Raw genomic sequence first — 19172 nt, forward strand, 5'->3', positions numbered from 1 at the left:
ATGGGATGTGCAACTTCAACATGCGGTGAATGTGCAAGAATAATGAAAAAAAAAATAGCTCATGCTCATCATAAATTCCACTTATCAGTAAGAAATCAATATTTATTTGACAGAATCATATTATAGACTTTTTCATACTCAATTTGACATGCTTATTTTATATCTTTGTCATATTATGGGATTACTGAAAAATGTTTTTGGACTGAACAGAGTAAATAATATACACTAAATCTTATTTTTACTGAATTACATCATTTTTTAGCTAATTTTGAAGCGTATTTTATATTCATAAACAAATATAGTGTTCCATTATGAATACACAATTAAACAACATTGAATAGAGTAGGAAAAACCCAGGAACCGAAAATAAATTCTTTTTTTCGCTATGAAACAGTTTTTTCACAGTTTGGATCAATTTGACCCAGTCCGCGGTTCTAGGTATACTGAAAGTGCTGCGGTTCTAGTGTTAAATAACCAAATACTGAGACTACCTTGTTGAATTTAACTTTTAAATGAAAATAAATTAAATATAAGGTAGTCACACACATATCTCCTTTAGATAGGGGACTAAAAGGAATTCCCTCTAAAATCCCCCTTTTGGGGGAATATTTTTTATTAAGTGTGGGTGTATGGGCGCGCTGATCTTGTATACCTGCAGTAGTTCTGATTCGCTATTGGGTGCACTAACTTCCTTTGTGTTTAGTTGGAAAAAACATTTCAAGTGAGTCCAGTTCAAACAGCTCAAGAAGCATTTATAACACCATACAAATTACTGAACAACCAATTGCAAATGCTTACATTACATGATCCGCATGCTAATATATATGCACCTCTCAAGGTGTGTTGGTCAAATTAAAAATCAAGACTTTTTAAATTGTTTGAAAATTTTGTTCAAAAATTTCAGCAATGAAACATTAGATTATAAAACAGTAGAGAAAATATCCCTTCTATATGCTATGTTTTTTCTTTTTTTTATAAAGTTTCTAACAAATAATTTTCTTATTCAAAATGTTTTAATTTTTGAGAAAATGCATTGTAATAATGTGTGCGGGGCTCCCACTTGCCCTACTTTCTACTTTTTCTTTTCTTACTTTTTTACCAAATCTGCCAACGCTGCCTGGCAGTCGAGTGGTTAGGGAACTAGCTTCTCACTGTGCAGGTCTGGGTTCGAATCCCGGTTCGGGCATGGATGTTTACTACCACTAACAAATTCCCCGGACGGATCGTGCCGATCCCTCGGGAATACATGCGGATCACGTTATTATTTTACCAAATCCTATCAACAAAATTTGTTAAATTCATTTTAATTGAGGAGGGGAATCATCAATATATTGCCAAATATTACAAATTTTGTAGATTGCAATTAATGATTCCGCCAAAGCAGAAATTGTATCATTTTTAAGGTTATTTCGGGGGTGTTGTATGAGGACCATTTGGTTTATTAATTTTTTGTTTGCTTAGTTTGAGGGTTCAACATGTAGAGTAGTTGTTATAAACTTCTCTGTCATGATGGGAAAAAATAATTTTGTATTTACTTCATTGTGTTGGACAGTGACTAACATTCAAAATTATGGTGTGCATTTTGTGTACAGGTAAAACAACAGTTTCCATAACAAAGCAGTTGGATACATAGGCCTATTTTAGGTTTGAGGATTCTTATGTTACCCAATAGCATTCAATGGTCTTTTGTATTTTTGGGGCATGCAGAGACATAAACAATATTTACAATGCTCATCAAAGAGCTAGAAATTAAAGTGCTTCATTTGCCAAAAATTATTACTGGCATTGAACATTAAAATGCAAACGAATCCCTTTAAATAAAAATGGACAACTCAGTAAAACCATCTAGTCCACCTTGACTTATTTACATTGGACCTTCTAATTTACACATTTTGTACTAGTTTTGGAAGTTTTCTCGAAAGAACGTCATTCTTAAAAAATTTACATTTCTGCTGTGTGGATTGTTGAAGAGAGTTGACAGACTAGACTGTGGAAGACTAAAAAAAAGGGGGAAAAAATGTAATTTATATTGTGAAAAGACAAAAGAATTATCTGTGGTTTCTAGTATTGTTTTGGCCGAAAATTTTTCTTCTAACTGTCATTTCTGTCATTTTGCTTTGGCTCAAGTCAATCTTATAGGATACTGAAATAATTCCATGAAAGAAAAAAAAGATTAATTTTAGAATGTAAAAAAAAATTAAAATTCAGGTCTTTTTTATTATGCGATAATTATGTTGTCTGAGCGGGGTACCCCTCCCCTTCCTACTTTTTCTGATTTTTTGAGTAGGAGTCCTTTGTATGTGAAGGCTAATTACTCTCAAATGACTATCAAGTGTATTATACTTCACAAACTCTCTTTTTAAAGTAACTAAACGCAAGATTAGTCAAAGTAATTGTTATTTATGTGATCAACAACATAGTTATGATTTTATATAATGAAATTATTTTTTGACTAAATGCACTATATATATCCAATAAGGTATTCCTTTATATCTACCTATGATTAAATGAAAACACGACGGTCTTCTGATTTCAAATGATGCCAATCGTGTTAAATGAGGTACAGTGTGCATTGAAGTTTGATTCTGTACTAACTAAATTAGTGTATTACCTTTTTCATTAAAATGTAGACACAATTGTGTGCTCATATTTATTTACCTATGATTAAACCATAACACGACGGTCTTCTGATTGAATTGATGCCAATCGTGTTAAATGAGGTGCAATAAATTTTGCTTTTTCGGTTATTTAATTTGTAAATAAATTGTGCTTTTCTTAGTAGACACACTAATGTAATTTCCAAAAATTTTGTAGTGTCATCAAAATTGAATTGCAATCCAGTGATCTTTTGCATAAAAGTTTTGGACATGGATATAATTTCTAGTTGCTATGATGCCCTGCTCTATGATTGCCTGGCATCAGTGTTACCTAGAAAAATAATTTTAAAAAGTAATTTTTTCACTCTTTTCCAAAATTATAAGGGGTAGTTTTGCAAAAAAGATGGGTATTTTTTAAATGGCAAACAGAAGTAACTCTATTAAAAAAATTGTCAAGAATTTCAAGGAGTATTTTCACTCCTTAACAAAATGTAGAAGAGCGAAATTGAATTTTTTGATGCACATTGGCAAACACTGCCTGGCACCAGAGATTTTTCTTGAGTTGCTATTGAAATTTTAATTACACATTTTGTGGGATGTCCTAGCTTGGTCTTGAGATAACTATGGCATGATACCAATTAGGAGTACAGCCTTTCTTACTTTGTTCAAGATTATCTCTAACATTTCTGGCAACACCCTTGAGTGCCACTGATCTGTACTGCAAAGCCAAGATCCCCAGAGTATATGACGAAATCTCCGACATACGTCACAGAACAATCAGTACTACTGCAGAACATTTCTAGTTAGCCGGTCATTGCAGAACAATGAGAAACGTTCTGCTTTTGCAGGCCAAAATCACGCCTTGCCCTCCATTATTGCTTGTATATCGGGTCTTGAAACTTTTAAAATCATTTTCAGGTTTTACATTTTGCAGCAGTTTTTCTTTGTTAGCTGAAGCTATCATTTTCATTTTTCGAATAGCAGCATAAAGAGAGACAGTGGGTTCAATGCTGAATCATTCATGTAAATTCTGCAATTTCCAGGTGCCAGGTTGGCATGGGGCCCCAAAGCAGAATGTGCCAAAATCTGCGATGTACGTCGCAGAACAATTTGGAAGAATTTTAAGAAAATGTGAAAAAAACACTGTTACATGTATGGGGATTTTTACCGCAGAACATCTCCAGTCAGCGTAGGGCTTGTCGCAGAACAGTGCTAAACATTCTGCTTTGGGGTCATGGGGGTGGCATAATAATAATGGGATGAGGTTGCCATAAGTGATAAAATAAATTTTTGGAATTTTTTATCATGCTTTATGTTTAGCACAGAACAGTCAAAAAAGATTTTCTCTGACCATATTTTTTTTAAAGGGGGAAAATATCCTTGGCTTCTGAGAAATCTTATGTGAGCCTATTCCCCCCCCCCCAACTTGTTCTCTTTTAATGAACCAATTACTGCATTAGCCGGTATGCAGAGAAATTTATAAATATTTTGTTCTTTATTGTAAAAATCCATTGGTTGAATACATACTGTGATCCTTATTAAACTGTTTTTCCCAGCATGCCAGGAATGGATCAGACCCCAACATTCAAAAATCTTGTGTCTGTTGAGTTCTGGAGCATGCTAGCTAATACAGGAGGGTGGGATATAAGTTAGTATTCAAACAACTCTTTTAGCAAAAGTATAATGAAATTTTATCCATTAAAATCTGAAGTCATCGTTTTGTTAAATCAAACATTTACTGAATAATGCTAATTATTGCATGCTTATATTTACCTATGATTAAACCAAAACACGACGGTCTTCTGATTCATATGATGCCAACTGTGTTAAATGAGGTACAATATATGCATTGATATTTGATTCTACTTACTGCATTGTGCTTCTGCTAAACAGTGAATTGCTTTTTTTCTGTATAACATCTATAGTTATGCACTTGATTCCTATGATTAATATTAACTGATTAATGATTGGTATTAATTACCTATGATTAAACAAAAACACGACGGTCTTCTGATTCATATGATGCCAACTGTGTTAAATGAGGTACAATATATGCATTGATATTTGATTCTATTTACTGCATTGTGCTGCTTCTAAACAATGAATTGTTTTTTTTCTATATAACATCTATAGTTATGCACTTGATTCCTATGATTAATATTAATTGATTAATGATTAGTATTAATTACTTTGGGCACCCGGTTTAGGGACCGATGCAGGGCACCGGTGTGCAGGCGCCTATCTGTAGGACCGGTTGTTGAGCTCCATTATTAAATATAATAACAATCAGAAGGTTTTATATAATACATGTTTAATTTGGTACGGACACATAAAACTGAAAGACATCACATGACAATGGTTGCTTGCCGACTGCGAAGAAAAACATTCGATTTTTTATCGCAACTTGCGTTGCTAGGTAACAAACTATTCGCATCAGAAAATTGCGAAGTGCGACGTCATAATTTTTCCGCAATCGGTGAAAGTTCAAGTAGAGGTCGCTACACACTCCCCCCCTAGTGTCAACGAAATGTCGTGGTCGAGTATCTGTCGGGGAAGTGGACATGACGACCGGAACGAGTCACAGTTGCTGGTACTGTACTTGGATGGACGGGTGACGTCGAAGGCACTTGGGTATGCTGGTCACTTAAGAAAGCTGGGATCAACCGATCGATGGAGATTCTCCTGGATGTCCCGTTGAAGTCGATGTCGAAGAATTTATCTCGTCGATCTTTGACCAGAAATGGGCCTTGATACGTTGGTTGCAAGGCAGAGTGTGGTGCATCGTTACGCAGGAAGACATGAGATGCGGATTGTAGACATGTAGGAACATATGTTGGCGTAGATCCGTGAGTTGTTGTAGGTATGGGTTTCCTTGAACGCATTAGTTTTTGAAGTTGATGGACGAAATCGGATTGTTTGATGTCTGGTATTGCGGAGAAGTACTCGCCAGGCAGTTGCAATGGTGATCCGTAGAGGATTTCGGCGGAGGAGCATCCTAAATCTTCTTTCACTGCTGATCTCAGGCCTAGTAGTGCTAATGGAAGAGCGTCAACCCAAGCTGCATGGGATTGGATTCGGCATCTTAGGGCAGCTTTCAGAGATCGGTGTTGTCTCTCGATGAGTCCATTCGCCTGAGGATGATATGCGTTCGTCTTGTGATGTTGGAATCCGAGGTATCTGCTTAAGGTTTGGAAAAGATGACTCTCAAACTGTCTTCCTTGGTCTGTGGTAATCTTCTGTGGTATGCCAAATCTGGCAAACCAGGTCGCAATTAGGGCTTTGGCGACTGTTTCGGCAGTTTGGTCTGGCATAGGTGTGGCTTCGATCCATCTGGAATATCTGTCTATTATCGTTAGGAGGTACCGTGAGCCTTGGCATAATGGCAATGGGCCAACTATGTCGAGATTGATGTGTTGAAATCTATTGTTTGGTACTTTGAATTCGGCCAGAGCGGAACGAGTGTGTCGGTGAACTTTAGAACGTTGGCATGCAATGCATGCTCTAGTCCACGCCTGACAATCTTTTTTGATGTTGCGCCAGATGAAGCGTTGAGAAACCAACTTGGTAGTAGCTTTGATACCTGAATGAGAAAGCGTATGGAGTGATTCAAAAGCTTGTCTTCTGTGTGATTCTGGAATATAAGGACGGATGTGTCCCGTAGAAATGTCACAAAACAAGTGCTTCGTTATATTACTGTCCGGCAAACGCAGTTTGACGATTTTCAAGGATGAGCTTTGTTGGAGTTCACGTAATTCATCGTCACATTGAGAGTCGGCAATCGCATCGTAGTCGATTGGTGATGGAGAAGCAATAGTTGCGATGCGTGACAAAGTGTCAGCAACTACATTGTTTGGTCCGGGAATATACCTGATATCAGTAGTAAATTCTGCGATATAATTTAATTGCCGTAGTTGTCGAGGCGAAGCTTTGTTCGGGTCTTGTTTGAAGGCATACATCAATGGACGATGGTCACTATAAATGGTAAAATGACGTCCTTCTAGCTGGCATTTGAAATGTTTAACTGCGCTATAAATAGCTAGAAGTTCTCTGTCATACGCACTGTATTTTATTTGAGACTGGGAGAGTGTGCGAGAGAAAAAACTGAGAGGTTGGATCACACCGTCATGCTCTTGCTGTAACACTGCACCGATGGCATTGTCCGATGCATCTGCTACGAGAGAAATGTGCGCGTTTGGCTTTGGATGAACGAGCAAAGTGGCGTTGCATAGCGCTTCCTTGACATCGGCGAAGGCTTGTGAAGCTTGTTGAGTCCAATTGAGTGGTTTCCGGCTGTTTTTCGCATGACCTGCTAACATAGCGGTGAGTGGTCGCTGCAGGTCCGCACACTTAGGTATGAACCGGTGGTAAAAATTCAACATGCCCAGAAATCGGCGCAAGGAAGTGGCGGAAGTGGGTTGCATAAAGTTCTTGATGACATCTACTTTGGCGGATAACGGTTTGAGTCCATTCTTGCTAATTTCATATCCCAAGAATTTGATGGTCGGGACGCCAAATATGCATTTTGGCACATTTATGCACAGTCCGTATTCGTCAAGTCGACTGAATACTTCACGTAAGTGTTGGAGATGAGTTTGCTCGTCTGGAGAAGCTACCAGGATATCGTCTAAATAACAGAATACGAATTCCAATCCTTGTAGGATCGTATTCATGAATCTCTGGAAGGTCTGCGCTGCATTGCGTAATCCAAAGGTCATATACGGAAATTCGAAGAGTCCAAACGGTGTAGTAATTGCTGTTTTTGGAATATCCGGCTCGTGCACTGGAATTTGTTGATACGCTCTAATCAGGTCGATTGAGGAATATATTGTCGTTCCGTGGAGAATGTGCGAGCAATCTGTGAGGAAAGGAATCGGGTAACGATCAGGAACTGTGATTTTGTTTAGTGCTCTATAGTCTCCACACGGTCTCCAGTCGCCAGATTTCTTTGGCACTAGATGGAGTGGACTAGACCAACTGCTCTTCGAAGGCTGACAAAGTCCTTGTTGCATCATGAACTCGAACTCTTTCCGCGCAACTTTCAACTTTTCCGTGGAAAGCCGTCGAGGTCGGACAAAAACTGGTGGACCTGTAGTCTCAATGAAGTGCTTGATATTGTGCTCTTTAATTTTCTTATTTTGGATGTGTGGACGGAGAATATCAGGAAACTCTTTGACTATATCCCGATATGGCGATGATAATAGATCGATACCGTTCAAGCAAAAAGATGGAGCTGCGATATTTCTTGCAATGGAACAAGTGGCAGATAGCAAGGTCGTTCCATCGATGAGGCGATGATGTTTGCTATCGACTAACAGATTGAAATGCGATAGAAAATCTACACCAATAATTGGTTGGGTTACGTCGGCTGTGATGAATGGCCAAGCAAATGTCCTTCGGAGGTTCAAATTCAATGTTAGAAGTTTGGTACCGTAAGTTGAGATAGAGGAACCATTGGCGGCTGTAAGAATCAACTTCTCGGGTTTCTTGTGGGTATTGACGACAGTTCGCGGGACGACTGACACATCAGCGCCCGTGTCGATCAAAAAAGTCCAGTTGGTGGAAGGATCGGCCAGTATGACTCTGTCGACGAATTGGCAGCCGTGGCCTTGGCCGGTGGACGACTGCCTTATTAGTTTCCCGGTGAGGTTTTGAAGGAGCAGGGCTGTTGACATTTCTTAGCCTGAGCTCCGAAATTGGTGTGATAGAAGCAGAAGCCATTTTCAGCTTGTTTGTATTGGGCTCGGCTGTGGGATCGCGAGCGAGAATACCGTTCGCGATGACGGAATCGAGGTCTAGGCTGTCGCTGTGAAGTGTGAATAGCGGCCTTCAGCTCACTCAACTCTTTGGTCAGAGCTGCGACTTGTTGCTCCAGTGATTGGCTGATTGCGTTCTCAGGTCGACCGGATGCTGAACAGATATTTGGAATGGCCAACTCAGCGATTTTATCTGCTATCGAAGCGAGTTGTGGAAGCCTTTCACTCGAAGCAGCTAGTATAGCTTGGACGTTAGCGGGGAGTCGCGCTAACCACAACGATTTCAGCAAGTCATCACTAAAGTTACGTCCGGCAAGCTCACGCATTCGGGCAAGCAGATGCGATGGTTTTTGATCTCCTAGTTCTAAACCTTGCAGTAGCGTACGGATTTTCGATGATTCGCTCTCCGCGTAAACCTGAATCAATCGTGTCTTCAGCGCGTCGTATTTATTCTGCTGGGGAGGTTCTAGAACTAAATCTTGGACTGTCGATAAAATATCGGCATCGATACCAGCGATAGTATGGTTGAACTTCGTAGCATCGGCAGTTATCGCTGCGATCGAGAATTGTGCTTCTAGTTGGATAAACCACAAGTTTGGATTGTTTCTCCAAAATGGAGGCGGCTTTATAGCGACGCGATCGACATTCGGCGGATTGTCCATTTGGAACGGAGGAAACGATTATTCGCTTACCTTGAGAAGCTTGCTGTTCGAAATCATGGCGCTGTTCGAAATCACGGCACTGTTCGAAATCACGTCCGGCGTCGCCAGTTTAGGCACCCAGTTTAGGGACCGATGCAGGGCACCGGTGTGCAGGCGCCTATCTGTAGGACCGGTTGTTGAGCTCCATTATTAAATATAATAACAATCAGAAGGTTTTATATAATACATGTTTAATTTGGTACGGACACATAAAACTGAAAGACATCACATGACAATGGTTGCTTGCCGACTGCGAAGAAAAACATTCGATTTTTTATCGCAACTTGCGTTGCTAGGTAACAAACTATTCGCATCAGAAAATTGCGAAGTGCGACGTCATAATTTTTCCGCAATCGGTGAAAGTTCAAGTAGAGGTCGCTACATTACCTATGATTAAAAAAAAACACGACGGTCTTCTTATTGAATTGATGCCAAATGTGTTTAATGAGGTGTAATTATTTTTTTAATTTTCCCTTTTTTGGCATGAAACAGTTCTTTTTCCTACGGTGCACTGCTTTTTTCAGTAGAATGCTGGTTATTGCATACTTGTATTTACCTATGATTAAGCCAAAGTATGACGGTCTTCTTATTTAGATGATGCCAATTGTGTTAAATGAGGTACAGTGTGTTTGCGTGCGTGAATTTTTGAATTTTAATTTTGCACTGACTACATTGTGCTCTTGCTAAATAATGCATTGCTCTTTCGGCAGAGTGGTGTACCCACCATCAAACAAAAAAAGGGTTTGTTTCTTTCATCGGTATATCATGTGATGCAAAACGTCCATCGTTTTAAACGGGCTGCATCACATTTAGTTTTGGCGAAAACAAGATTGTTTCTGCAGAAAAAAATTCTTATGTTGCATAAATTATTAGGGCACATAAACACCAAAGTTGCAATTGTATAAAAATAGATATATTTTGTCCAATAATATTAGGTATGTGTGTAGTCACTGTTTGCCTGTGATTAAATTTAAACACGGCGGCCTTCTGATGAGAATGATGCCATTTGTGTTTTAGGAGGTACAATAAAAATCATAGCTATGTAAAACTTCCTAACATTTCTTGTGACAAAAAATATTTAGCTTATACAACCCTGCTTATTCAGGCTTTATTAAACTTCATCTTTTTTCAAAGCAGTCTTCAGTAATCCTGATATGTTATGTTGCAATAGATTTTATGATCTTACACCTTTTGTAATTTATAGTATATATAGGTCTCTATAAAACACAATCTCACTATTTTCATTATAATTTAATTGCCTAATTTTTAAATAGTATTCGTATAATGCAGTATTTCACTATAAAGTACCAAACACATTCAATATACTGATAAACTCAAGGGGACTGGAGAAAAGTATTATTATAGATGAAATTTATTAACACTGTGTTAGAACCATAACATTGTTTTTGAGGGTATCATTGTATAGGAGTTTCACCGTGTGTCAAATTATTTCTGCACTGGTTCCAATATCTTTTATTTAACCTCTATTTCTCTGATCCAACTGACTTATCAAAGCCATTGATTTTTGTGTGCGCAAAAATGCAACTAGCATCCATCAACTCTACAAGCTGATGTTGCTTTTGGGCAAGGTCTTGGAACTCTAGGTGCCAAACCAGGGTGGGGGGGGGGGATTTCCTTAAATTGCCTGACAGGAGCTTGGTTGCCATGGTGACTGAAAAGTTGGAATTGACACCTGAAGACGTGGATGATACAAATTATGTTATTGCACAAGATTATTTTGAAATACTATCTAATGTATTAAAAATGTCAAATGAATTCTATGAAATTACATTTAATAATCTACTGTTATTTACTTTTTATTTACAACATTTTGAATATTCTTGTGCATGCTTTGAAAACAGTACTTTCGTGTTGATACTTAGAGCTTTTGCTGCATACTGAGATTGCAGTTGAACCAGTTTTGTTATGGCGCAGAATTCTGTATGCTGCTTTATTGCACCAGCTTTTTCGAAATCAATGTATAGTTGATGCTTGATTTTATTAACACATTTTTGAACTAATTTTCTGGTTTCAAACAATATACTATTCCTTTAGACATCTTTCCCATTTAAAAACTAATTTTTCATATTTGTACAGACTCATAACAATGAGCTTCCACTGTATTTGAAAAGCCCCTGTGATAAACCAACTCTAGGTTAATTGATGTCCTGCAATATATCTAATTTCACTAGCATGGTGTTATGAGATGATTAAAGCTCATGCTAGTTCTGAATGTCATAAAGTTGAGACTTCAGAGAAAACCTTTTTAATAAATATCAAATTATTTTTTGGACACCAAATCAGATTATAAGAGTTTAGTTTCTTGATGAAATCAACCTTTCCCTATTTTTTTTAAATGAAAAATAGTTGAAAACAAAAACAAATATTTTCTCTCAGAAACTACTCATGTACAGAACAGAACAAACTGAACATTGAGCATTACACCTGTTTTAATGCTCGCCCCTCTCTTATAGACAAATAATTAAATATTAAATAATTAAATATTAAATAAAAATTAAATAAAATTAAATATTAAATAATTAAATTTTATTTACTCCTCACTAACAACCCCTCTCTTTAACACATGAATTAAGTTCCCATTGGTGTTTGCGAAAGAGGGGTTTTACTGTAATAATGTTAGAGGAGAAAAATTTTTTTTACAAATCTGACTAAAGAAGGAAGAATTTTCTCTCCTCCAGTTGCAACATATTTACTTCAGGAACTTAATTTCTCTATCACTCCTCATGATGTGAGCAATGTTGTCATATTTTGACTTCTGAAATGTGAAAATATGTTTTCACTGGATAAGTGAGAACTAGGCCATAACTAGTGTTTTATGTGGGGGGTTAAAATGATTTTGCCGACCAAGGCAGTTTCCTCTAGCTCTGAAAACCCTGCCTATGTTATAGGGTAGTTCAGTGAGTCAAACTAACAATAAATCTCAGTTTTTCTTCAGCCCCTGCACATTCATCATCATTTGACTATACAGTGAAACCTTGCTACAATGATAACTCCCTCTACATTGTTAATTTTCCACATCGACTTTGAAACTGCCTTTAACCTATTGAACCTTTTGAAGGGTGCGACATCGAAATATGAAAAATATAAAAAGGATGTCATAATATGGAGAAATACTTCTAAATTGTATTTTAAATGTTGATGGAAGACAAAGTCTCAAATGATGACACGTTAAGTACAAAATTCTGTAGCAATCTCTCTGACAAATGACTCAATAAGGGTCGCACTTTATAGTTTGTCAAAGTTGGGGTCACCTTTCTTTAGCTGAACCAAATTATCGTTCAGGTGTAGGTGGACCAACATCCAGGTGAATCTTTTCACTGGCATTAGTTTGCTTATGAAACTATCAGCCAGAATTGGATTTGTTGACCAGTAGTCTCTGTAGATAGGGAGTTTTTTTATGCCCATAGCTAAAAAGCATAGAAACTCATCTTTAGAACTGGATCAAACCTCTTTCCTTCCTGGGTTACATAAAGATTTGTTTGGAAAACGATATGCTCAATCAGGGCTGATGAAAACAAATAAAAAAAAATCACAATAGGAGATTGTTCTTCCAAGTCCAATATCTCATCACTTGGCCCAGTCTTTTCTCTGAATTCTGGAACAGTGTTGTGTGGTGGGGTTTTACTCAAGTTATTATATATATTGTTGATGGTCCTGGAGTCGATGTTTCATCAACAATAGATTCTTCTACAATAGTCAATTCTTCATCCCCGATAAGCGAAATTCTTCCCATTCTTGCACTTCATCATCAAGTTCAATTGAGGATTCTGGATCCAATGTTATTTCTTCAATCAAAGCAAGAGCTTAAGCAGCTGTTAGTCCTTTTCGAGGCATTTTGAATTTTCTTCTATTTTATAGAGGGGACCTTTCTCTGTACTAAAGAAGACACACAAATTAAAAAAAAAAATTTCCAGACCAACAGTATTATGTTACAAAACACACATTCCAAAGAGATTTCCCAAGGGTGAGGATGCTGTAAATGCGCGGTGGGACTACATGTATCCCACCCTTTTTCTTCAGCAAATACGTTCTGAAAAAAATCTTGATTCAAAAATTACTTGCAAGACAAAATTCATAATACTATACATTGAGTTTGTATCATTTCACCCAGTTGGTGATGCAAAATTTCGTAAAAATCTGCAATCACTTTTTTTATAGTGTCAGCAACAATATTTGACGAAAAAGAACTACCATTAGTAATATGAAAAAAAGATTGTGGACAACTAGAGCCATCTTCTGATAACTTTTGGAATTATAAACTACATTTTAATTCGATTTGCAGCAAAAAATTCCTATTTTTGTGGAGTTATGAGTTTTTGAAAAAGGTGGGATAAAGGGGTTCCCACCGCCCTTCAAAGGGTTAAACTCTTCTGGATACAACAATATACCTTACTATGATAACTTCTTCTATAATGATAATTTTTTTAGCTTTGTTGTTTCCTTCAAACTTTTTTCAAATTCCTTTAACAATCCTTTTGTAAAACCAGTTTTGTTCTGTTTTATTTTCTTAAATGCTTGTTGTGGTATATTATCAGATTTTTTTCACAACAGTGATATAAAAGTTTCTTTATCAGTATTTTCAAATAAATGGATATGATGATGTACCCTAAAGCGGAATGTTTTGCATTGTTCTGCAACAAGCCCTAGGTTAACTGGAAATATTCTGCAATAAAAATTCTACAGTATAATTGTGTTTCTACATTTTTCTTAAAATTCCCCTAATTGATCTGCAACGTACACTGCTGATTTTGGTATATTCTGCTTTGGTGATGATACATATTTTTTCTAATTTTAGTCACTTAAATTTTTCCGTTATCGTGTTATTTTTCTCCCGTTAAGTAATTTCAGTAATTTTTATCACTACTGGCATATGCAATGGGGCAGGTTTCCTTGAGCCAATATTTTGTAAAATTAAAGTCATAAAATATGGAACGTCCCAGAAAATTCTGCCTACACCTATGATTATCAAACCATATGGCAAATATGAACTTTTTGTTACCTACATAATTAATATTGGGCTAAATAAATACTCCAGTGTATTTCTGATGACACTGACTATGAAAAACTTTTAAAAAAATACATGCAGCATTATGATTGCAGACGGTGAGATGATGCCTCTCGATATAACAATACAATCCCCCTAAAATATTTTTCTCTGGTCTGCAGAATATTGTATCAAGGTTTCATTGTATATATTTTTCCTTTTAATGAAATCAAAAATTTACATATTTGATTGTATTGTGTTGGAATTGAAAGTATTCTGAGTTTTATCACAAGGTACAATAGTTATACAATTTAGAATATTTGTTAACAAGTTGTTTTGTTGTTCTAGCTGCTGGTCAAATCCCCCCCACTGTCATAGCTGCACCAGGAATTGCTCCACTTCCTGTTGTTGGTAGTACCATAACTCGCCAAGCTAGGCGTTTATATATTGGAAACATTCCATTCGGTTGCAGTGAGGTAAATATTGTTACATGAAATTATATAATTAATTTGCAGGAGAGGGATACCTTTTGAGATTAAAGTAATCAAATATCAATACAAAAAATATATTTTCTATATTTAACAATGCTTATAATATACTAAGGTGGGTTCTCAAATTTTTTTGACCCACGGCGCCTATTTTCCCTATTCAACGATGCTTATCCATGAGCTCCGCTGATTCCCCCGAGCCATTTAATAAAGAATCTCTTCTGTAAACCTTTGTCAGGGTTACTGTTCTGCAGTGCCCTTAACAAAGATTGGAAGCACACCCGTATCAGCGCACCCTTGAATTGTGTTCCAATGCTCCAATTTTTTTTAAGCATGAGGCAATCAGGTTAGTGTACATAGATCTTCTTTAAACTTCTCTCATTCTCGTAATGAATTGTCTGAGGGCCACATACTTTTAAAATTGTTTTTAAAAAACACAAAAGGCACAATAACGCTTAGTTTGAAAAATAGTTATATACATAAAATAAGGACATAGGCTTTGCTATAGCTGAAGGCAGTATAGCTTTTGAGGCAGTATATTTACCACTATTTACATGATATAATATTTTTATGAGCTATTTCAGTTTTTTCTCTGTTCCCCTAGGATGAAATGATGGATTTCTTCAATGCACAAATGCATGCTTGTGGTTTCTCTCAAGCACCGGGGAACCCAGTTCTTGCTTGCCAGATAAATTTAGATAAGAATTTTGCTTTTCTAGAAGTGAGTTTTTCCTGAATTCTTTCATAAATTTTTTTTGTTTTGAGTTCATTTATATTTTTATTTAATTAAGACATTCACACAACTGTTTCAGTGAATTAATTTTTCTTTTTACCCTCTTTTCAGTTTAGATCTATAGATGAGACAACACAAGCTATGGCTTTTGATGGCATTAACTTTAAAGGTCAGAGTCTGAAAATTCGAAGGCCTCATGATTATCAGCCAATGCCAGGCATGTCAGAAAATCCAACAGTGGCTGTTCCAGGTTTGCTACCTTCAATATATCAATTTTTGAATTTAACCTTGAATATGTTTTCACTGCAAACAGATGAGGAACTAAGTAGACTGCTCAATTGCTCATTGATGATTTGGGATTTAGGCAAGAAAATGTTTTTTTTCTTGCATGTGAAGGAAGTTGTACTCTATTTGTGTAGTTTATAGGGTTAGTTTTAAAACCATGTTTCTCTATTTTTTGTTTTCTGTTAGATATCAATGTTCTTACATAATCATAATTATTTAAAATTAGGAAATGATTGAAATTATATGTCTTAATCTTACTATTCCTTTTCAGCTGGTGTTGTGTCAACAGTTGTTCAAGATTCACCTCATAAAGTATTTATTGGTGGTTTACCGAACTACTTGAATGAAGATCAGGTATTTATATTCTTCCATAAATGAAGTTCATGCAGAAAATTTCCATTTCCTTCATTCATTCTATACCTTTATTTCCCCTAAGACTTTTCTCGATTGGTTATAATTTTTATCCAGGGTAAAAACTTATTTAAACAAAGTAGTAAAATGAATTTAATAGAAATCTGGTAAACTGGAAAATTAGCTTTTGTGTTATATGATATATTTTTTAATCAGTTTTGTTGGTTTAATCTAATTTTATTTATACAGTCCTTGAAAATTTTGTTACATTTTGCACTGAAATGTAAAATATAAATTGATCAACCTTAGAGAGCATATTGTTATAGACCAACTTGTTTATGTTACCTATTAGTGTAAATAGGGGCAATTAATGAATTATGGTTAAGCTTTTCTTTAGTTTTTCCATCATAGAGAGTTACTATAGTAAAAATAGTTCACACACATCGGAAAGTGATTTTTTTTCCTAATAAGATTCCATTAACCTTATCTAATTTTCCAACTGCATGGGTACCTAAGTATTTTAATCATAAAAAATATTTCTATAAAGGGGAAGGTGTTATCAATTCCACGCTGCTAGCATAATGGATACTGTGCATGCTGTTTTGTTTAATCTATGATTATTATACACATTTGAGTAGCTAGAGGAACTAAAGTTCTGATCCTAGGTATAGTTTTTAAAAATTCAATCCTGTAAACTTAATTTGGGTGAGCTAAAAAAAGAGGTAAGTGCATTGTATATGTTACCATGAAATTGTATAATTCAGTTATTTCATAGAATAATTAATTAAAGTATGGAATAGTGTAATGAATTTCACACTTTAGGTGACTTTATTCCATACTTTAGCTGACTTTATTCCATACTTTAACTAGTTATTTATTCTATGAAATAACTGAATTATACACTTTAATGAAACGTATAAACTGAATAGGAGATTTTATGTTATGCTTTAGTTTGTTTAAAAAAAAGCCTCGTGAACATTTCATGTTTATATTTTTCATTTTAAAGAATATGTTCAAATAGTTTAAGAATGTTTTTTTTATTACTTGTTTAAGATATTTGTTGTTGTGTTGAGACATTTTCACAAAAGTCTTTCTCCTACTCATTTTCTGCTTCTTTTCCCCCGTTTTTCAATCTTAGCAAAGGTTTCGAGGGTGGTAACTCAAATCTAGCCCATAAACCAAACCGTCACAACTTCGACATTTTGCCCGATTTCTCAGGCAAGTTGCATAAATTTGCTTATTTTACAAAACGGTTCTTTCAGGAGAGCAGATAAGTAAAAAAAAAAACTTTGTCGAAGTAATTTTTCACAGTATTTATTTATTTTCTCTCCCCAGCTGTTTTTTCAGGAAATTGAATTGATTGCTCTTGTTCTTATTTTTTTTCAGCCTTTTTTAAAAAAAAAAACTACGTGTGTAATCGTTGGGAAAGGGGGTTTTCAGGTTTTGTCATAAATTTATGTTCTTGACTTTGAGCAGGCGAATTCTACTTTTATTTTCAGCTATCTACAGAATATAGACGCATCAATTTTAAAACTAGAATCTTTATTTCAAAAGATTCTATTGATGAGAAAAATTGAGAAGTTAATGAATAAACTAAAAATTAAATGTTATCCATGTGAATAAAAAGGTAATTATCACATTTCAATCTTCTGTGAAACCATTCATGTTTCTACTTTTTTTCAGGAAATTCATTTCTCATACACATAGCTACTTAAACAGCATAACTACATGAGGACAAGTTTGACTAGATCAAGTTCTGCTAGATCTATTAATGAAACTTTTTAATTCACAGCAAAAAGTATTAACTTTATAAAAGAAATCATCAAGCATTAGGATAAGCTATCAGTCCAAAGTAGTTATTGAATAATGGTATTGCACAAGTTTTCATAAAAAGCTTTTGGGCTATTTAATTTTTTTCTTTTAGGTGTTGAATTTATATATATATATATATATATAACTACATCTATCAATTGACATACCTTTTCTCGAAAATTATATCTTTGGGCTTCATCATCAAGCATATTATACCTAGTCTATTTGTTCATGGACGTACAAATTATCATTGCTTCATTTTGAAAATTTGTTTTTCTTTTTACACATAGATTATTCTTCAATACATCTTTTTTTATTTTTGGATTTCTTTCTCTGTTTTTCTATCGTCCTATTGTCATTCTTACTAATACAATGGATCCCACTTATAACATTTATATTTTGAACATTCTCTCGCGTAGTATGACTTTTTTTCGTGGTCCCAACTCTCACTCACTGAGTTTTCTTATTCATAGTGTTTTCACACATTTTTTCATGATGGTTTTTTAAAAAGGTGGGTTATAATTGGGATTTACTTTGTTTTCCACACAAGCTTTTTCTTATACATTAGGGTTTCAACTGCTGTCTACCAAATTTGATTTCAGTGATTTTAATTCAACTTTCTTTAATGACACTTTTAATCATTTTCATTTGCTCTGTATTCCATCAAAGTTTTTGGGATATAATTGTTTTGACTTCGTAATATGGAATACATTTGTTTATTATACATGAAAAAAAAAAACCCATCCTCACAATTTACTTATTTATTCGATACAGTAAAACCTGTCTTAAGTTGGACACCTATGGTTTCATTAAAATCTGTGCGATTGGGAGAGGTATCCGACATATAGAAATATAAAGAAATACTTTATGACATTACTAACAGGCTTTAACTGACAGAATATGAGAGGACCTCCTCGGAGTCATTTGAGAGATTTCAGGGTAGGAAGGGAGGTTCATAAGCTTGGATGAAAAGATAATTAACTCATTGTTTTTAGATTGCTATTTACTGTATATTATGCTATAATGGGGTCCATAGATTCCATATCATTGACGCAAAGAGTGGAACACAGAAAGTTTAACACCTGGTTTAATTGAGCTTTGTCTAGCAATCTATCTTGCTTTCTCCTGGTTTTTACTGAGGAGAATGTTATTTCTTTCACAATTATATCTCAAAAAAATTCTAAAACTTTTTTTTGCACTTAATCTCATTTTCAATTGCGTTTTTTTTTTTTTTTACTCTCTCGGTTTTTTTTACCATGCTTTGAGGATTGACGTTCTGTTGGACACAGTTTTGAAATTTCAAAATGACACTGAATGCACAGATCACTATTAAAGATTGAGTAATTTCGAAGAGCAGAGCTTAAAAAAAATTAAGGGATAAAATGAGTTAGGAGGAGGGTTATAGGAAAACCCCATAATCTGACTTTTGCAGGCTAACAGTAAAGCT

General features: G+C 35.4%; 1 protein-coding gene across 1 annotated transcript in view; it reads left to right on the top strand.

Moving 5' to 3' along the window:
• The window catches only part of U2af50 (U2 small nuclear riboprotein auxiliary factor 50), a 40797-nt gene that overhangs the window by 7499 nt on the left and 14126 nt on the right, over positions 1 to 19172 (top strand). The window contains exons 4-7 of the mRNA XM_089233568.1: positions 14405 to 14532; positions 15149 to 15265; positions 15389 to 15527; positions 15834 to 15916. Of these exons, the coding sequence (XP_089089694.1) occupies positions 14405 to 14532; positions 15149 to 15265; positions 15389 to 15527; positions 15834 to 15916 (467 nt within the window). The remainder of the gene's footprint in view (positions 1 to 14404; positions 14533 to 15148; positions 15266 to 15388; positions 15528 to 15833; positions 15917 to 19172) is intronic.

This window comes from Pholcus phalangioides, unplaced genomic scaffold, assembly GCF_987345545.1.
Source record: "Pholcus phalangioides strain wild (caught in Gottingen) unplaced genomic scaffold, Ppha-v1.0 ptg000001l_1, whole genome shotgun sequence".
Lineage (NCBI taxonomy): Eukaryota > Metazoa > Arthropoda > Arachnida > Araneae > Pholcidae > Pholcus > Pholcus phalangioides.